Below are 22,485 nucleotides of genomic sequence, written 5' to 3' on the forward strand. Positions count from 1 at the left end.
ACGGCACCGTGCCCTGCCTGTGCGAATCCTGCTTCGGTGGCAGGATGCCCTTTCGTCCTTTTTCTTTTTGGTTATTTATATGTACTATATTTATTGCTGCCTATTTGTAGGTTTGAATTTCATTTTGGTCAAAAGTATCAATAAAGCGTAGTGGGCATTTTAAGGGTTAGGATGGCATTTAAAAGCTAGAAACTCACCCGATCATCAGACTGCTCTGGTGCTCTGGTGCTCTTTGCACCGCAGCTTTACTCAAGCACAATGTCACAGTCTGCTGGTAATATTTTCTCCACTTTTTCCTACAATTGCTCCTGGTGTGTGTGTGTGCTTCTCTGCAACACGTTTGAGCTCATCTTTATGTTGAAGAGTTTTTGTGATTTACAAACACGGGTGTCAGAGACACGTTAAGCGAACTGTATAATGTATGAATCCACATGCACTGCCATTTTATTTGCAAATAGCAATATAAGGGCTTGTTTTCATTGTGAATGCCTGAGCACTTTTTGGGTGTAACATCACTCCTTTCGGGTCAAAGACATTCCCTTGTTGCACTGAGGCGTGCACTTTGTTTTGACTTAAAACTCTATGGCTACATGTGAAAACCCAATACTTGAGAGATAATTAGAATCTGCAGTTCTAGCCAGTTAAAATGTTGTGAAGTGGGGTAAATGGTCACATGGGCCTAATCTGGTCCAGTTTGCCATGAAACAGCACTCCACTAAAATGGATTTCTTATCTGAGTATTGCTGGATCGTCTGTGTGAGTGATGTAATCCATCATAAATCTCCAAGCTGCTCTCTAGTACACAGCGGATTTAACTTGCTCTGTGTTCAGAAAAGCTGTCACTTTGGGTTGAACGCAGTCCGTACATGAGCACCTTGTTTACTTGTGTTGTACATAATATGTGTGTGGGTGTTGAGCGTGTGAATGAGGCAGACATAAAACAGAAAAATGTGCATATGTGTGCTTTGAGAGAGAGCCAGATAGAGAGAGTCAGAAACTGGGTGACAGGTGGAGGGTGTTTATGAGTGTCTGTTTGCGTCGTGTGAGAGTGTGTGTGAGTGTGTGTTTATATATGATTGACGCAGACGTGTAAAGAGTACGGGCTGGCAGTCTTAGCAAACAGTCAGAGTTTATAATCCCACAAACACCCACTCAACACACACACACACACACACACACACACACACACGTTTTGCAAGATAATAGAGTGGGATCTGTTACACTAAATGCAAAGCACTACCCAGGCTCTGACAGCTTGGCTGGCCTGACTTGGCTGATATATCGGGGCGGTTTGGCTCCACCTCTTCCTCTTGTTTCTTCTCTCACCCCTTTTTCTTCATCAATCTCATTTCATCGGTCATTCCGACCTGAGAAGTATTTTGCCCACCTGGCCCGTTCTTTCCATCACGGAATTAAAACCGAGCAATGATTAAAATGTGCTGGGTTTTATCAGCCCAATATGACACCTGGTAGAGAGCACATGGAAGCGCAGTCATCCCTGGTTCCAGAATATGGCATTTTGTTCATAAAGTGACCTGTGGTCAGGAACGTTGTTGACACGTCATTGGCCACTGACAAGAAAGATCCGTTCTAGAGTCAAGCATGAAGTATTTTCCTGCTAATCAAAGTGCTAATTTAGTTAAATGGCGAACGGGCGTACACTTGTTTCACACACAGGGCACCGTCCTCCTCAGTTAAATAGGTTATCGGGTGTATTTGCTCAAATAAAGTCAAATTTAGGACCGTAGCTAAAAAAAAAAAAGCCCTCCATATTCTTGTCACCATTTGCCGCTTTTTTAATATTCTCAATTTTTGCACCAAAAAAGAAATTAAAAAAAGCAGACTCATTTGATCTGCAAAAACACTAATAGCACATAAATAAAATCAGAAAGAACTGCTCATATACAGGAATATACATTCAGATGGTCAAACTAGTGTTCTCTATGTCACTTGCCTTTCTTCATTTTTCTTCACAGGACAGATTATATGCTGTGCTGACACCAACAGGTTTATTCTTTTTACGTCTTCATACGGATTGTGCTTGTATCCGACTAAATGCACACACTCTCCCTGTTCAGGTGCTTTGTGCCAAGCACTTCATTTCCCCGGCTCTGCAGATGGACGCCGATGCAAACGGGCTTTTTGAGCTTCATTCTTTGTGACTTGTTGTTCATTAAAATCAAATTATGTGTCAGGAAGCATAACTTGTACGTGCTGTAGTGCAGTCATTGCTCAACGAGCGCTTTGCCTTGCATCATTGTGCGTCCGTGTTTGTTTTACACAGTCTGCCAGGCCACTTCTGCTCATTCTACTCATTTTGTGCACCTGACGGCCACATTTGCGACAAAGTTTTCACAAAGACAACATCGGCAAAACAGTGGCTTCTCTGACAGGTGTTTAGGTTTTTAGGAAAATGCCTTAGTGGACACTTTGATCCAATTTAACTCTTTTCAAAGGATGCCTCCCAAAAAGCAAACTTTTTTTTTACTGTATTCCGTATATGTACCTCTTGTAAGTCAGACACATTGAATTAGAAGTTGAATAATTCCTAAAGAACCAGAAATAAAAAGTTTAATGAAAATAAGAAGATCGGTCATACACTCTATCTGGTAAACTGTGTGTTCCTGTATGTGTGAGTGTGTGTGTTCCTGTGTGCAATTTAGGAGAGGAGGCAATGGCTGGCATACTGTCAAGAGACAAGTCAGTGCCTTGGCCAAAACACCTGCTAATGCAGTTGTAAACACCGATCTGCACAGTATTTCCAATCAGTCACTGAGGCGTTTAAACATCAACTGTTACATCTGCAGCTTAAAAAGTAGTGTATAAAAGTACTTTACTTTGATTCTATCTACTTCTCTGCCATTATTGAGTTACCCAGCACTGGCCAGCCTCGAATCAATACCAATATTATCACAGGGCCCCCATGTGAGTAAGACATAAAGAGAAAATCAGACATGACATCCCTTCCATCATTAATAGAATTGCCTCCTCTGCTTTTCTCCCATCGACAACATATTGACTGCTGATGAGGGAGAGAATTGATCTGCTCTCTTGCTCACTCGCGCTGAGAGTTTATTTAACACGGGCAGTGAGCAAAAGGCCATGAAAAGAAATGGCTGATAGACAAAGGAAAGTGACGCAAAGGCAGCAATAGGTGCAAGTGAATTAAGTGATCCAAAGGGAAGTGGAGTCCTCTAATCGGAGGCATGTCGGGGCTCTGAGGTAATTTAAGGAGTAGAGAAACCGACTGCACTTCAGATAAAACTATTAGCAGCTTCTGACACCAGCATGGGATGAGTGCAGGGGATCCGTAAACTGGAACTGGGAACTGATATGGTAATGGCCATTAGCACCTCGCTCAACAGTGGTGTGCATTACATTCACACTGGGACATCAATAACATAGACATGTCAATTAAAAGAACGGCTAAGAAGTAGCAAAATTTCACTGATTGTGTCACACTTGCAACACTCCTCCAGCAAGGCCGGAGCAGATGTCCTCATTAATGACCACTGCACGCAGCTGTGACTATCCATTACGCGTCTAGACTGTAAAACGTAATTGGCGGTGATATCGCTTTGATTATTACCATCAAAATCTGAAATGATTGGTTTAGTTTAAAGCACTTCTATCAAAACAAACTTAAGGAAGTACTTCACGTTAAAAGGTGAGCATATATTTAGAGAAGTAGTGACAAAAAACAAGCTTAAGCAAAATAAAATGATCATTTAGCTGGGCAGTTTTCCACCTTAAATAATGAGGATCATGCCACCTTCACGGATCTATTGGAAGAACCTTAATGGCACGCTGACTGTCAATTATTAAAACAGTACCGCTTGAAAAAAAAAAAAAAAAAAAAAAAAGAAGTGCAGGGGCAATATTTCTGCCTTGCGCACAGCCGTCGTATTGTCAGAACATATGGACAGCTGAGAGGCAAAACAATCTGCGGGATCCACGGCTGTGTATGATGAACGACTCAAAGCATTTCAGAATCAATCAGGGTTTCAAACGTGTTCCAGTGTGCCACCAGCTTTATTGAGAGTCCATTTCAACGTCGATGACTTATAAAAAAAAAATTTAAAAAATCTCTGCTTTCCTTGCACCTTGATATTCATGTCATGTCTTCAGAAAAAGCCCTAACAGGGAATCATTGGGTCTTGTCAGCCGGCAGGAAAGTTAGACCATCAAAGATAATTGCATGGTAATGTTCAATAAGCCTTGTAAGTCGCTGCAGATAAGTGTGACTGCCAAACAGCCGTGCCAAGGGAAAGCACATCTAATCCCGTGGCTGTGGCCGGGTAAAAATTAATACTAAGCCCTTTTGGTCAGGCGCTTCCAACGTGGTGTTACAATGGAACAATTACACAACCGCCGCACCAGAGCACAATTAATGAATAGCCGGATGTGCACTTTATAATAAAGATGCATCTACCCGCTTGATTGTATTAAAAAAAAAAAAAACATTTAAAAATGCAGGAAAGAATTAGAAGTGGGCCGTCAGTTCGAGTTCACTGGACGTGGAGTTTATGCAGAGGGACCCTGTTCGTCATCTTCACCCCTCCGCCCTGCTGTGTCCTCTGTTTACACGGTGGCCTGTTGCTGTATAATAGCCAATTAAAATGTGCCACAAAATAGACCAGGCATAAAATCCCATTTATTTAAACTAAATACATGGGCTCATCTGCTCGGTCACAGCAATTCTTTAATTATGACAAAAAGATGAATTGTATCCAAAGTGATTTGGGTAGTTTATTCACAGCCTTTGCAAAGCACGTCTTTTTTTTTTTTTTTACAAAGGAACCTGTGAATAAGGTGGGCTTTGAAAAAAGGACGCGTAATCGTATCAGCTATGCAAAGAGGATTTTCCTCAAAGTGCTTGCAAGTAAAATTTTGACTTGACATCTGCAGGATATTACAAAGCAAGGGTTAATAATGGTAGGAAACAGAAATCAATGTTCACACTAAGGAAACCAGAAAGAGTGTGTGTTGTCCAACAAGAAATAGATAATGGAATTTAACAAAAACACAGTCTCAACATGATGTTTGACATTCACCGTTCACTTAATGTGTGAACATGGGACTTTTGTAATTTACCGTCAAATTCAATTAAAAGCAGAGTCCAATTTACTCTCCGCTATTGATGCGCGTTTGTACGAAGCAAATAATTACAGCGTCATGGTAAGTTATTAGGATGGATGGATGGATGAGTAAGTTATTAGCCTTGATGTGTTTTTGAACGTCCTATAGAGGTTGATGAAAGTTACGGATTTTTTTCCTTGTGTGAGACAAAAGTCACAGGAATTTCTTTGCGTTGGTGGAGGCAGCATGACTTTCACACTTTATCGTTCAGTCCAAGCAATCTTTTCACATCGATTGTTACCTAACCACAGCACTCTTGTTTTGCCGAGGTTTATATTGTATAACAAGATGTATTTGCTGTCTCCTTTAACAAGAACATAGATAACAAGCAACGCTGAAATTACTGTCTGCATCGCAGCTGATTGCTTGGACAGCTGATGTGGAAGCTTACATCTTTTTAAGCGTCCGCACGTTTCTATTTACATCCATCCGCTGAGCCTCAAAACAAACTATAATCGATCTGTGGACTGATGAAAATGATTGTCCCACTGCAGATTGAAAAGGAATCCCAGGTGTTCAAAAAACACATTAGACAGTTTTTGTAGGATGTATAAGCCGTCTCAAACAAATACCACAAGCATTTCAGTTACTGTTCCAGCGATGTTCCGATCCTGTGACTTTTGTCTGTCACTTCGGTGGGAAAACACCCTAAATGAACAAAAACAGTGTGTGTACCATCTATATGGTATCTTAATTGCAACCGTAATTATAATTTTTGGAAAATACAGATATTTTACTCGTATCTATATAATACAGAATATGTTACGATATATATGAATTATGCACAGTCCAAACTAGACGGCCTACTCTTTGAAATGATGTGCTTAAGGTTGGTCTGCCTTAAACAAGATAAAATCTTTATTCTCATTGGCTTCACTCACAAGCGGTGCCCCCGAGTAGCTGGATTTACTGAAATGCATTGCACAGACATTCCTTGCAGAACCTTTACTTTGAATCTTGTGCTTGTTTGACGTTATTCATACATTCCAAATCCCCAAACTAAATAAATTTGAATCCTCTCATAAATCCTCTTTGTAAATCTCTTTATTAACCGAGGCCCCTCATATAGAACCGACGAGCAACAGTAATGCAAGCAGACAATTAAATGCCTCCAGCAGTGTCTTCTTTTCATCGCGATGCCGCACACATAAACACCCGGCCTGTCTGCTCGTCAGCGCGTTCCAGCGGTCTAATGGAATAAATTATCTCGCCGCGTTGACGGCTTTAGACATGTCTGTTGCATGTGACATGCTGCCTCCTGAATGACAAATGGTGTCTCATCTGACAGGCCGAGAAAAGAGAGATACCCAGAGATGTCCTCTCCTCTTCCTCTTGTTGAATAAGACATGTGTTCTTGATGCGAAATAAGTATAATTAATTTTCGGTGCCAGTCTTTTCTTTTCTTCCTCGTCTTTATGAGAGAAACTCTTTGTTCAGCTTCTAATTGTAGAAGGTCTTCCTTCTGAAATGTTGTGACATTGACTGAACGAACGTCAGAAAACTAAAGTTAAAAACTTAATAGAAAGTTCAGATACTTTAAATAGAAGATTTATATTGTTTAAATGCTTCATCTGAAGATTTTTTGTTAGATTGAGCACATGGTGAAACTATGTCTCTTGACGCAAGGTGCTGAGATGGCTATGTTCATAATTTATTATTAGCAGACAAGTGATGTTCATCGGTCAATAAACGGCCATTACAATGTTGCCGAGAAGCAAACATCACAAGCACAAAGCTGGATCCTCTAGGATGAGATAGAGAACAACAAATCCTAGTTCTGGCTAAATCCTGTCACCATTGAATGTGTTTTTGAAAGTCGTTGAGATTGCTGTAATTTGTGTCTGCGTGATTTACATTTCATTCTATTTCCTGTCTTGATGAGCTGTCTCCTGCCTGGTTGGCTTTCTGCTTCCAAACTTGACTCGTGGAGACAAACACATATGATCGCAGACACCGTATCCATGGAAATACACACACGCATCCATTCCACCTGTAGAAAGCACCGGGTCCAGGGCCTGCTGAGAAGTCATTTCCCGGGTAAGCGAGCGAGGCAATTCCGTCACAGCGAGGAGAAGGAAAAAAAGCCTCTTTTTAATGGGGAAAAATGGGAGGCAGGGGAAGAGTTAGCAGTGGCAGCCGGGATAATTAATGGCAACTGTTTGGGTACAAGATTAAGATTCATGGGTAGGACCACACATGGCGGGGCTGGAAACGGGAATGCACCGGAGGCATGAACGATATGAAGCAGCACTGACTGGCCTGCCGGCTTAACTGATAATGTTATCCCAGATGCTGTGTACAAACCAGAAACTATCAGAAAGGATTTCATTCATTCTGGGACAGAATAGGGTTCAGAATGGCGATTGCGGAAAACAGAAAGAGACAGCGGTGGGAAGTGGTGGAAGCCCAAAGGCAAGAGGAGATGGATTTCACATGGAAGGTCAGTGATTCCAATCTGCAGACTTGTTGGTAAAAAACAAAACAAAAAAGGCCTGCTGAGAAAGTATGGGAGTTGCACATCCCCAATCCCCAACAACGACCCGTGTGGAACCTCTTAGTAGGTGTTTGACCCACTGAACTGTTTGGGATTAAGACTACAGTGGGACTGGCTTAAGAATAGGAATGAAGCTGTGCACTGAATCTTTAATAAGAGACGATAAAAATCAAAGGTGATTGAAAAGATAACTGAACGGAGATGAGAGGAGACAAAGATAAAGTCAGATATGAAAGGTTGTGCATGTAATATTTTAACAGCAACGACTCCTGTCCTGTTAACCAAACTCCATCTTGTTTCCTCAATGAAATGAGAACACTGGCCTTTGGATCTTATTTATCTTTCAGTGGCCAAACTCAGGATTTGGAAAACATGTTTCTTTCTTAAATAAAATAAAATAAATCGGAAGATGGGGCTCTTGCAAAAGTGAATGAATAGCTTATCCAGACATCTGATGTCTGAATAGCTTGTGCATGTACTACCGATTGTGATGAGATTCATTCAAGTTTGTCCGTATGTTGCAGGGATACTAAATGGCCCGAAGCCACCACATATGAACCGGGCCTTCTCTCTCTTTCACACAGAAGCCCAATATAAGATGTGAGCTGATCATTTGACCTCATTGCTCATCTACAGTCTCTCTTTTCTCAGACTACTGGGATATGAATAACCTCAAGGGTTTACTGTTTCTACTATTAGCATATAAAGAGCATAAATGTAATTCCACCTTGTGTTACCGAGGAGCTTCTGAGACTGCGAGAGCAAAGGCAAAGCCTCCCGGGGAAAACCTTTAAAAACTGTCTGTGATTGGAGCGGCTGCGCCTGAAGCTCAAGACAAGTCAGGTGGTTCTGCCATTTAATATACTAATCACACGTAGAGCCCCAAATGCACATGAGATACGTGGAAAGACTCACACACACACAAAGGCATTTTCTGTCTGGTGCATGCACAAACAAAAAAGGATGTTTAAAACAGGTTTAATAACATGAGGAGTGAAAAATCACTCTTCTGTTGGCAGATTTGAGATTTTTGTGTCTTTCTCCCTTGTCTTCACTTCCTAAAATACCACTCAAAAAGTCTGCAAAAGCCTGACTGTATTTAGAATTCCTGTAGCGCTATAGGACAGCCATTAAGAATTTAGTAAAAATCTTCCACTGCACAGAGTCTCACTATCCGGGTCTACCAGTCGGTGTACTGTGTTAACACAGAGCAAACACCACATAAGTTGGCTCTTGAGTTCACGTTCTAGTTGGCTGAGCTGAAAGAGCTTGAGAGAGAAGTCTGAGTGAGAGAAGCTGGCATTAAAAACTTCCTGGCAGGATATTTAATCAAAATACTTGCCAGCAAAAAATGTCATGATGAGACAATGCAGGGGCCTGCAGTGCTTCCCTTAGGTCCACAGCTTCTGGGGGAACCGACACATTTTCTGATGTGGGCAGAACTCTGTTGTGCGCATTTCAAAGAGCAGAAGACAATTGTAAATGCATTTTTCCATGCAAAGACAGAAATTACGTGCCGTGTTGCAAATACGATAAATAACATGAGGCTATTTGAGTTGTTTGACAGAAGAACAAGGTTCTATAGGTAATTATACCTTAAATGACTGCTGCTGTGATCTGGGGCTTTATAGAAAATAAAACAAACAAAATTAGCCCTTCTGGGGGGATGCCGCCCTCCTGTAGTGGTACAGGAAACACACACACTCTCTGGACAAGAGACGGCCCTGCTGTATCTTTAGCCCTCAGTTCAAATAGAGTTTGCTTTTAATTTGCAAAGAATCCAGCTGTTTTAGCCTTAGAACAACATTTTCCTCGTTGAAAAGCGGGGAGAAGTCTTACAGCTACCACCCGACCATTTGAGTGGCAGTTAATTGAGAACAGAACTTGTAATTGACTCCATCAGGAACAATATTGACCAGCGGCCACCATCACTGATCATAGGACCCAACGTGTCCTTGATAACATGCAGGTTGATTGACTGTTTTACTTGTGAATCAGTCATGTCCTTGTGAGTCCCCAGAAATTACATTGCATCTCAGCACCTCGTGTCCACTAGACAACCAATTAGTTTTTTTTTTCATGGAAGCTAAGCAACCAGATGAATTCAGTAATGGCTGATAATCATTGCTCTCATACCATTTCCTGTTTTTCTAAAGGGGCTCATAAAAAGCTCCTCAGACTGAATAATGTATTATGAATATGTAAAAATAAAGGTAAAAAGCATCAACATTATACATAAAATGTGCTTGAGGTCAAAAGGTCAAACTCAATAAGGGCAACATGAACAAGTAAATTATGAAGAAAACAAAGACACATGCAGGAGTGTTACTGACATTTAAATCAGCTGTGATGTAGCAGGTGTGATCATCACATTACCCTTTGCAAATATTTAATTATAACTTGGAGTTGTTTAGGAGAAATTAACATTGCTGACTACTCCCAAAGAGTTTTCAAATCAGGCCGTAGTGCATTTACCATCTTATTAAATATGATTAGAAAAAGGGCAAAGTGAACGGTTACCCTGATCAACACACTTCTGTGTTTGCACCGTTAGTCAAAACTGAGGGTGTGTGAACAGGCACAGCTATACAAATGCTCTCTTACACACACCCACACATATATATACTTGCCAGTGTAGGGGCTACAGGGCTTCTCACCTGGCCTTCTGTCAGCAGCGCATTTATTCAAGGAGAAGCGGCAAGAGAATTTGGGGTAATGGTGTCAACAGCCAACAGTCCCCTGTGACTTGGACAGACTTCTATTGTTTGGAGACAGGTATAAACTTTACAGATATATAGAGAGCACGCTTGTGTGAAAGGATAAATGGATGGGATGCATCCTATAGTAATACATTTGAATTTTAATCTTGAATTTGTCCACCAAAATATGAGATATATCTCGAATTATCATATCCAAGTTAAAGAAATCTGCACCCCGAGCTACACTTTTGCTTTTTAATTGATTTCTTTAACAGGAACCCTAGCCATCAACACAAAGACAGGTTGCATACGTGTTTTATCAGTCCCTTGATTACTGGTTGCATGCTTCCATTATAAACCTTTCCTCCATTCTTTATTCCACCTGCAGTATCATTGGACACTCTGTCCGAGAGTATCAAGGAGAACTCCATTAAATCGGTACTTCGACTGACAACAAAAGTACTTCTACATAAAAAAAGATGAAAGATAAGTTTTGAAATGTAATGTAGTTCAATACAGAGATGTTTTTCAAGGTTAGTGCGTGTTTACACACTGCCCACATTGTGTTTATGCATATATTTACATGGCTTAATGCTATGTTTTCCAAAAATCCTGTATTGCTTTTTATTTCCCCAGTGTTGTTAGGTGTTTTATTCTCTCCGTTCTAATAGAGTAGACCTCTGCTAACAAGATCCTGCTGCTGGAATGAGGGTTAATGAGGATGGTGAGACTAAACAACACAGTATGTACTCAGAATACCCACGGACGTCTTGTTAGGGGAATTTTAAATATATCAGATACATGCAATGTACTCAATCTGGCAGCTGCAAGCGTTCCTCAGTGTAAAACTCCCACACAGTTTGGGTCCTCTGTGCAACAGCGATGGGATGAACGCTAATTTATGCCCGACCATATGGAGACAGCGACAGCGTTGTTGGTAGCTGACCAGAGCTCAGAGGGCAGTGAGAGGTTGGCGCTATTGGACCGTGCCGTCATCAAGAACACTCATCTAGTTACTGTTTCTGATGCTTATTAAGCCGCTCAGCAGATGGACAATAATCTGGGCCATGATTACCATCAGAAGCAGTGGCTTGTAACTCATACTTAGCCAGAAAAGCTCAACGGGGGGACATTACAGGACAAAGGACAGCTCTGACCTCAAATGGAATGCTTTTTTTTTTTTTTTCGGTGGCAGAAAATGTCTTAATTTGTATCCTGTGAGTGGCAGTGCTTGAGTGCAACTTCTACAACGTGCCCCTAATTATTCAAGACACGTTAGCCAAGCTCTGTTATTGACAGTATTTACTTACGGAAGTGACATTTGCAACTTTATTCCATTCAGTCAGTTGCGGGCTATCGGGATGACCTTTTGCTGGCTTCCCTGGCATGGACGTCTATAAACCGCTGAGACTCTCCGGCTTTATAGGCATTCAATAATCGCACAAGGCACTATTGATGAAGTTGTTGTGTGCACTACCTATGAAATGACTTGGGCAAGGAGCAAGAACCACAGCAGAGCAGTGCCAACTTAATCCCGATGAGGATATTTATGAGGATGAAAATGTGGCTATGGGACTTTTCGGTCTCTGCAAAGATTTAAACCCGTTTTTTTGTTTATGTAGAGAGCTCGCTGTTTGCGTTCTGTCTTTATCTGACTGACGCTGCGATTGTGTCAGAGGCCCTGATGGATGCATTCTGGTCTTGTCTGGTGGTTGTCTGTTGGTGACACATGGAGGCTGCATGGAAGCCATTTAAAAGCAGCTATCAACCCATCTGTCCCTCACAAAGTTTGTATCTGACGTGAAAGAAAAAGGATACATGGATGGAGAAAGAGTTTATTTTATATTCCATATTCGATGGGGTCTGACTCCGGTCCGTGTAGATTAATAGAGCTCTTATTACCTTGTCTCTTCTGATATTTGTTATCATTTATAGGGAAATTAGTGTAAACAAGTGTATATACAAGCACTACAATTAAATGAGAAAGTGTGTGACTGGTACTGTTAATAAGTATAAAAAAAACTAAATTATATTCTAGACAATATATAAATTGAAAAATAATTTACACCTATTGATTCATAATATTCTCATTCATTATATTTATTGGAAGATCTGGTATTATTATGATTCATTGCCTTAATCCATCACTTTTCAAATGAAATTCTCTGCAAATAAATTAAATCAATTTACTCACACTGGCAAATATACGTTGCAAACGGAATACAGTGGATGAACCCCATTGGCATTCTGTGCTTTAAGTGCGCCCGGAAGTGAAATCCACCAAACAGATGAGATGCATTCTCTTTTATTGAGGAGCGGTAAGTTTTTAACATTCATCTGTTCCTGCAGTCCATTAGCAGCATGTTGAACACTCGACAACTGCACCAATATAAAGAGCAGCGACTGTGTTTCCTGCAACCTTTACTGTGATGTACAGGCTCAGGTTGGCATGAAGACAAATTGATTTGATCATGCAGTGAAAGAGAGGAAATACATCCAGAGTCTCTTATTTACCGCCCGGCCCACGCTCATGTACATGCAGACATACCACCACAATGATCGCCTACAGCTCTTCGGCAGTTCGCACCTTCCGTACGCTACACAATGCACAGATGGTTTCGTTGCGGTTCACTAAGCAGTCGGCGACTTTTCAGTCCCATGCAGAGCTATAGAAAGCCATAGTGTTTCATTAGAAATCACTAATGGAAAGTAAAAAATAGGGAAAAAAAAGGTGTTGAGGCTGAACAGCCGGACAAAACTTGGCAGGCTTACTGAATGCATGCTTGAGGAAGCACATTGGTATATAAAAGTAAATTCTACCAGACGCCACATGCCACGATGCCCCATGCCTGTGATCTCTGTACCATGCCCCAAGGATGCAATAACAGTTTATTAAACCTCTTCTCACTTTATGACCCCCAACTCACCCTCCACCCTTCCTCCCTCAAGCCTACGCTAACCGCTATAGAAAACACCCATGTGGGTCGTATATCATTCCTTTGTAGCACGTTATGCTATCTGCAACCTGGTTAATCAGGTGTCCGCGTCCCAATGGAATAGTTCAATTTAACTAATATCTGCTTGGATGTGGATGTGCTTGAACACAATTCCATTCAGTGTTACAGCTTGCAAAATCCTGTTTTCCTGTCTGTGGTGTAATGATGGAGAGTAAATAGTAAATATAATTAAAAGACTGTTTGGGGATGAAGTGTAAACTCGTTGGCCTCAGTTTAGTGCCAAGATCCAGGTTTAATATAGAGGGTTTATAAAAGGGAAGTGTATCGTATGTTATCGGCTGTACAAGGAGAAATGGAGAGATAGCCGCTCATGGGTGACGGTGTGACAAGACTGTGGGAAGGACCTGCCACCCTTCTGTCACACGGTTGGCTCCTCCGTCACCTGGACGGTGCAGGTGGGAGAAACCACACCGCCATGGCAATGCAAATTAAAAAGATGATCATGCTTCGAAAGAACAAATGTCAGTGTCTATATCTTAAAGTTGGCAGTAATTCAGCAGGGGCGCTGAATGCTAGTATTTTGAGTCTAGACGGAAACTTTAAATGAAGGATTCAATCAAAATTTGCAGGAGGTTGTTGGTGGGGTTTCTGTTTTGATGTTTACACAAAGCCGCCTATTTCACATAGACTAATGCAATAATGTGCTTTTCGTTCACGTCTTTGTTTTGAGGTTTGGGTACATTATTTATAAAATGAGCACTACAGCCAGCTGCAAAAGAGCTCCCATGTGCTGTGAGAGCCCCGATGTGTGATATGGTGTGCGTTGAGGGTGCAGCGAGGCCTGCCCGTACTTATCCCGGCCAGATGAGCAGGTCTAAAGCTCACTGTCAACGGTGTCACGTTTGCACTACATCGACTTTTTTTGTATATTAAAACCCTTCAGCTGCTGTTGTTGTTGGTCTGTAAAGACGACATTCATCTTCTAAGATAATCACATAGATGTGAGTAGTGTTGCTGTTTGTAGGTTCAACCTTTTGTGAAAGCAAAATCTGGGGATAATAAAGTCAGACCCTTTTTGTGTGTGTGTGTGTGTGTGTGTGTGTGTGTGTGTGTGTGTGTGTGTGTGTGTGTGTGTGTGTGTGTGTGTGTGTGTGTGTGTATGTGTGTTTTCAATTGAACCCTGTTGTATTAACGCTGTCTTATTACTTTCTGCCCTTATTTCCCTAGTTTGTGCTGGTACCGAAAACAAGCTGAGCACCCTATCGGACCTTGAACAGCAGTACCGCACCTTGAGGAAATACTACGAGAACTGCGAAGTGGTAATGGGCAACCTTGAGATCACAAGCATCGACCGCAGCCGGGACCTCACCTTCCTCAGAGTAAGGACAAAACAAGCAACATAGTAGTTAATTTGAACTTGTAGATACATTCGCAACAGTGTTGACCTGCAATTTACCACCGATTATTCAATATCCTTGATTCATTTGAAAAAGTTGACATGCATCATATCATGACCCAGATGTAACCGTCAGGCTGATGATTGGACGGTGATACGGCCATTGACGTTCTCAGCTTGCACACACAGATGCAAAGTTCCCCCTCCTGGCCTGGTGTGATTTAACATTGCTAACAGAAGCTAATAACGTTTACCCCGGGGTGGGTTCTAAGCGCTTGCAATGATTCCATGGGTCGGTCAGCGTTATCAGTGGTAGCCTCGGTGTTAACACAAAGTGGCAGCTATTGGATAGCCTGATGGACACAACCAGCTGCCTGCCAGGCTACAAATACTATGCACGAATAAACACACTTAGAATCCATGAGATGAATCCAAACACCTGTTTCTTCCATCATTCACGCAAGTAATTACCTCAATCTCAGTAAAAAGTTTAGAATTTTAACTTTTCACACGCTTCTTTTCATGTGACCTTGCTGCAGACTGAGTGCCCTGTGCCTGGATACTTTTCAACCAATCAGCACTCAGATTAGTGTCTCCATTGCTAATGATAACAAGAAGCGAGGAATTTTGGTTCAATGGGGGATAATCAGACTTCCTCACTCCTCAAAGTGTCTAACTGATTGTACTTTCATTCCACTGAAGCGTATGATAATCAAAATCCAGATAACTTGATCGCTCATCTCCTTTTTTGATTAAATGGGTTTCACAGAGGGAGAAGAAATAGTTGTTGCACTGAACATGAATTCCCACCTTTCAGAAAATGTTGACATATTTAAGATCATTTCATTTTTTCGAATCTGAGCCAACCAACCGTGTCAAAAAGAAGTACAGGCGTTACACATGGTTACCTCCATGTGAGCAATATGTAGGTGAGATGTAGTGAATGAATGAGAAGAGACTGAGATGCATTGAACAAAATAAATGCTCACTTTAATTTTTGGTTTTGATGGACACATGGATTCAAACCCCGAAAGGCTGAGAAGGGGATGACAGGCTCAGGAGCCAGGGAAGTAATACATTGGTAATGAGAGGTCAGACCGAGTTGCTCTTGTGAAATCTGCAGCAGAGAGAAATAAAAAAACTGCCTGATTTTTTTTTTTGGTAAAGTCAGCTGCTATTGTTGACCTTTTGTTGGCCTTCAGCTTCTCAGGAACAGCACTCTAGACCACTCTGACTGCAGTGTGTTCCGCTAACGCCATCCAGCTCCATTTGACTCCACCCTCCCTGGGAGGCTGAGGGGGCCCCCTTGGTGTTACTGTAAAGTGCTGACTGCATTCATTGGCCGGTATTGGTGTCTGAGTGAACCTACAGAGACCCCAATAGGACATGCTCTGTTTTATTTTTTCATATTTGGCGCCTTACAGCTATCATTTTAGGTTAATAAGGCAGAGTGGTTTGTGTACATCAGGTAAACGTAATTAGTAAGGTAGCTTGTGTTCTCTTGTGTTTTTGTACGGACAAAAAAATAAATAAAGATTGATCAAGTAGCAAATCAAGACGGAGTCATTAAATGTTCTGCAATGTGTGCAGAGCAATACTGACAACCCCACCCCTGCGATGCAAAACAAAGCCAAGATGAAATTCTGAAAGAGGCCGTAATGAATGGTAACTGCTACCGCTAGACCCCTGCAGAGGTATTAAGACCCACTGACTCAGATGAAAAAAAGATGGCGGGGGGGCAGAATTTTGTGTATGACTATTTAACTACATAGAAACAATTTGTTCTTAAAACAGCATTCTTACTCCCACTTTTAGTCTTATCCGTGCAAGCTGATCTTACATAAAGACAAGCCGGCTTCAGGTTAAAGGTGCTTTCGGCTACAATCCCTCTTTACCCGCCTGCTCCTATATTACACCACCACTCATTTACAAAACGACTCCCTGTGGCGCCAGCTTGCCAGGTTACTCCACCTTTCCGTGGTTGCCAATTAACATGGGTTAATTGAAGATGCTAATTAGGAACACAGGGTGCCGAACAGCAAGGGAGCAAGAGGGCAGGGTGCAGCGTGTATTTTTAGGGAATATTATTATTATGATAAAACACATTAATAACATGATTCCTTAGGGAGGGAAAAAACTTCACCTTGAGCTGGAGAAGAAGTGAAGGAGTGAAGAAGAAAGTATTGTGCTGCAGTGTGCCATACCACCTGTCTCTGGGAGGTGATTGAAGCTGATGCCGATGCATTGGCTCTTTCTTTTCTAGATAGCCGAGAGATTGATGGCTGCCTCCCCAAAGCCCCTCAAACAGCTTTAGCAGTAAATAGAGTCCATCTTCCAAACTGCCTCCACGACAGATGAATCAACGCTCACACTGTGATTAATAACGCAATGCATTTCAGCACGGAGGCTTGACCCCCCTCCTCACACATGCACATTCCAACCAACAGCACAACCGTGAGTTTTAACCACCCGCAGTGTTTTCACTATCAATGTTCGCAACTTCAAAATCCATCTTCTAATTTTTGTTTTAATCCTTCTATATCAGAATGTATGCAGGTTAATTACAAGTTGGGCCCTGATCAACATGCTACTGTAATGTTTTCATTTTGTGAACGGGATACAGAGTTTGGAGTCTCTTTTTTTCCCTCATGTCATTTCCTTGCGTGTGCTGATAAACTGATGTGTGTACATCAAATATCCATGTATCCCTCTCCTCGCCTTGGATTGTTTGGCTTGCATTGCGACCATTAGTAAACATGTAATTCCACCGCGATATTAGTGCCTTGATCAGATAACTTAGCAGCGCTGACTTCAGTCCTCTATCCCTGTAGCTGCTAATAAATTATGGAATTTTGATTTACAAATGGAAATGCCGTATTTCCAAAAGGCCTTGTGCCATCGTTAAAATAAAGCGATAGAAGTAAAAAATACATTGCATATTAAGATATTATGTTACCGATGCACATAATAAGATAATAATATCTTTCAAAACCACCTTCATTACTTTCCATTTACAGCGTCATTCCCTGCAACACATTAGTCACTTGTTTTATTTATCATTTGCTTTGAATTTGAATACTCGCTAGCGCCATCACAAACATTATGTAACAGCATTTGCCAGCTGGAGGTTATGCAAAGGGTCATAGTTTATAGCTCTAGCAAAGGATGATGATTGACCATCTATAGTGTGTGTGTGTGTGTGTGTGTGTGTGTGTGTGTGTGGTTCATAAAACAATCACCACTGAGGCATTATGCAGCCTTCAGGTGCCTTTCACAATTCTGTTACAGTTTATACATTCCAGAAGAATACATATTAGTATCATGGAGGAGGGTGATTGTCAAATGTTGGACACATTAAACGTAACTGGAGTAAACGTACAAAATACGAAAGAATATAAACTTATATAATGCATCTGTTTTTCATATTGTTGGGTTCAGGATCCGGTCATTTGTTGATGGTGTACTGGATGAAGTGTAAATTAATTACATACCATAGCAGGATGTTTCTACACACTTTTGATAAAAGCCATACAATCGTATTGATGTGAGTTTATTTTAGTCATAAAATTGCAATTACCGTTTGATGGGTCACTGATGTGCGGCTCACTGTAGGGCACATGCTGAAACTATGAAATTCCCTCCCCTCGCTTCTCAAACTATTTCCCACGGCATTTGAAGGCAGCATCTATTCGTGCACTCCATCCTCGTCTACTGAGATCTTTCTTCATACTTCTTCTTGACTGGCATATTTGTCCCTCAGGCACCACTGGTGCCCTCCCCAGCTTCCTAATTGTTGATGCTCTGTTAGATGAGTGCAGATTACGTTGGCCCCTTGCTCCTCGGCAAACTCCTTCAATATTAATGAAGACTGATGAAGTGCAAGGAGCCCCTGTCTTTCAGCCCCGACCTAGATTGGATTGACAATTGCAATTAGCGTCCCCTCAAGTTCATTTCCATCACTTTAATTTGACACGACGAAGGGCAGTGTGCGCTGGAAAGAGAGATTTCTGATAGAAAGAAATGCTGAGGACAAAGGTTAGAGAGGGAAGTCTGGGTGAAAGAGTTTTACCAGGAAGTAGTTTGAAAGCCAGACGGCAAAAGAAGAGGAGCGCCCCATCGCAGACAGGAAATGTACGTCTCTTGTAACCCTCGTCTCAACGACATCGAAAGCGTTTTTTTGCTGCTTACTTATTACATTTTACTTCTTCCATATTCCTTTTTTGCCACGTGCTCGACAAGTCAGATTGTGATCGCCAATGTGTGGATTCCACTGCCACCGAGAATTCTCAGGATATGTTTTTCAGTATGTGCCTTCTCCCACCTGCAACAGCCACTAAATGGATTGCTTGTCAGTGCGTGTGAGAGAGAAAAACAGTGTGTGACATATGACGACAGCTGAGCATGGAAATGAATGATTCTCCATTATTTTGCCACGAAAATAAGCAATTGATGATAGATAGAGGTTGATGATGTGTCATGTTTGAGGGCATTTCTGATGGTTGTTCAAGGGTTGTATTTGTGTATAGAGCATGTGTGTATTGTGGTATTGGTACTGATAGGACATGTGACTTTGAAACTCTTTTCCTTACTGACATTAATTCTAAACCTACCCTTGGTAAAATTGACTGACCAATTCAGTGTGTGTGTGTGTGTGCGTGTGCGCGTGCGTGCGTGCATAGGCCGGGTTAAAAGCTGCCTCCTTGTCTCACTGACAGATACAATTTATTCTTCTCTTTCCCACTTCTGGTCAGTGGGATTTTCTTTCCCTGTGTTTTGGAAAAATAGTCTGGATTGATGGGAGAATGGAATAAGCACTGCAGAAATACTTGACATACATATTTCAGTCATTTCCCTTTATTATGCTTTGCATCTCATTTAAGTTTCCTCCATCACAAATGTGCCTGAGTATTCCTTTGTGTTTGTATGGAGCTTTTTTGTTTTCTATATTTAAGGGCCTAGTTTTCAATTTGAGAGAATGACTTATTAATGTCACAGTCAGGTCTAGTCATGCTTTCCTTCAAACCCTGTCTAGCATTCAAATAGTCCCTGTTGGGCTTGGATTTGGTCTTCTTCTGTACTGACTGTAAAAGAGATAAGATGAGATATTCCATTAGTCCCACAATGGGGAAATTCACAGTAAAATGCTTGTACTTGTACAGTAACAGTCACAATTGTATTACATACATACTGTGTATGGTATTGCTTTTCTCGTCTTCCTGTTTAAGCCCAGCCCTAAAAAAAAAATCAACAATGCAAACATTTGGTTTAGGCAACAAACCTACTTTGTTGTTTAATTTACTCCTTTCGGTTAAAAAAACTCCCCCCTGGCAGAAAGTTCTGAACTGACATTTGGAACGTGGCGGATATCTCTGCCAAAACATTTAATTTGAAGCCAATCCAACTCCGCTGTTCATTTCCCTTAAGCCTCTCAACAGGAGACAGGGCTAATAGCGGCTAATACAGTAAAAGAAAAGATTGGCTCACTGGTTTGTTCTACTCTCCTTTCATTCCACGAGTCATGAAGAAAGAAGAACTCATTGCAGATCCAAACACAAACAGGGACGGTTTGGTAGCCAACACAGTGTTTTGAAAGAAATGTTACCCAATCTGTAACACCATTCTTTTCTTTCTGATATTTGTAGTTTCAAAAAACAGATATACAGATTTTGAATTAAGAGTGCAAGGGATGCATGAGACCTTTTCACCGCACTGGGCGAGTGCAAACTCATTAACCAGTGGCGGCAGCCTGCGTCGTAACGGAGCAGGGAGCGACGGAATAGGGAGGCAGCAGAGAGAATAAGCAGAATCGGGATGTGACGATAGCCCACCCTGCCTCTCTGATGCCTTTTCAAACTTCATGCACGCCTCCCTCCGCAGTTTGCCGGAAAGAAGGTGAGTTTTATAGACCCACTCCTCAGGAGGATCGAAATCAATTTCCACCCGCTGCGACTTAGATGAGGAAGTCCTTTTCAGGAATGACTGGTGCTAAGGCTTAGATGGGCCCAGTACAATAGTTCCACTCAAAGCAAAGTCTCTCCTGCTCATTTACAACGCCCCAATTGATAACGGCACTTATGGAAAACAGCCACCAGCCCGTCTAATCCTCTGACCACATACATTCTAGACCCCCACCCTGTGGTGAGACTTTGCATAGAAATCAGGGATTTGTGGCTTTGGCTTGCCTTCTCTGAATAGACAAAAAAACTACCTGGAAGCAGTTTTATTATTCTTTTTTCCAACTTTTTATCTTTTGTTCAAACTTTCTGCACTATATCTTCACACCGGCTAAGAAGCAAGTATTTAGGTTATTGCACCTCAATATCACATGATGCCTGCTGGGGGTTGAAGACTCACTCATTGACGTTTTACATCCATCTACTGCCAGCTTAGCAGGGTTTTAAACTCACAATCTACTCTCCTTCCCCCCTCCAGCCCCCACACGTTATGTCAAACTATTTGACAGTTTGCCTATCTTGCATCCAGAGCATTACACGCTATTTTCTGCAAATCTCTTTTCATTTAAGTAAGAAACACTTGAAAAGTAGGTCTTTAATCGTAGCTCCATCCTTTGCAGAGGAACAGAAAAACATTTTCTCAAATCTTGCAGCACATTTAGTCCCAGTGCATCCACGTCATATTTTTAGTAATAACATAGCAAAATACTGTGATTCTCAATTTAACTTGGCGGAGGCTGTGTGCTCAACTGTCTCATAGGTCAGGAGAACTGCTCTTCCCGTTCAAAGTTCCTACATTATAATAAAGAAAACAAGTCTGACTGGGCCAAACAATAAGTAATGACCCAGACTTCAGCAGTAGCATGACATTCAATATATGTATATTACTCACACAGCCGCTCTAACCTGTTTAAACCTGCGTTCGACTTCGCTCATCCTCATGCGCTCTGACAGCAGCAGGAAGTATGAGAGCAGCAGATTTCCTTGGTGTGATGGGAACAAAACCAGATTAAACGTTCATTGCAAAGGCCTGGATGACAATCCAATAAAACATTTAAATTAGTTTAACTTAACTAGTTTTTTGAATAAACTATGATATATTTATGTTTTGGTTATAGCAGCCAGGTATGATTTTTGGTTTGGGAAAATCTCACCGTAAAATATGGTATAAAATATGAAATGAGACCTTTTCTCGCCCAATTCATCACTATTTGCATTCAAATGAAGACTGAAAAGTGCTTAGCATCTTAACAACCCGGAGAGCACCTCCTGTCGTGACTGTGAATAAGAGCAATTCTTTGTGTTACCTGATTTTTATTTTATTAAGCTATAATCACGTCTCTCTTTACTTCTTTCTCGCTTATCGCATTCATTTATATGTATGTACGAGTGTATTTACGTGTGGTTTGCTTTTGCATTTTCCGTCCTCCCCTCCTTTCTACATTGAACCCCCGTCTAACTAGTCGACGTTTGAATAAAACCTCATTAGGATTACAGAGCCATTTGGCTAAGTGACACGGGGTGTAATTGTACCATCCATCAATTGCTGTGTAATAACACACTCGGAGGGAGATTATGTTGATTAGCCCTCAGCCAATTTCACCAGGGGTTTTGAGAATGAGTGGCCAGAGGAGGTCAGGTTGGGTAGCGTGTGGCTTAGGACGCTGTGGCGGTCACAGGCGCTGACCTGTGCAGTCCAAAGTACCTTGCAAGGGATAAAAAAACAATATTTCAAAAAGAAGAAAAGAATCACTTTCTATCCTTGGCTGTCGGCCTTTATTTCTTATTGTGAACAACGGCCACCGATCCACACATTACACCGAACATGTTTACCATGTGCCATTAT

The 22,485-nt window shown here is 41.5% G+C and overlaps 1 protein-coding gene across 2 annotated transcripts in view; it reads left to right on the plus strand.

The window, feature by feature from the left end:
• Positions 1-22,485, plus strand: part of erbb4b (erb-b2 receptor tyrosine kinase 4b) — a 217,420-nt gene that overhangs the window by 90,127 nt on the left and 104,808 nt on the right. For both annotated transcript variants that reach the window (XM_040201513.2, XM_078091335.1), the window contains exon 2: positions 14,517-14,668. In XM_040201513.2, the coding sequence (XP_040057447.2) occupies positions 14,517-14,668 (152 nt within the window). The remainder of the gene's footprint in view (positions 1-14,516; positions 14,669-22,485) is intronic.

Source organism: Gasterosteus aculeatus, chromosome 16 (assembly GCF_964276395.1).
Source record: "Gasterosteus aculeatus chromosome 16, fGasAcu3.hap1.1, whole genome shotgun sequence".
NCBI classification, from domain to species: Eukaryota; Metazoa; Chordata; class Actinopteri; order Perciformes; family Gasterosteidae; genus Gasterosteus; species Gasterosteus aculeatus.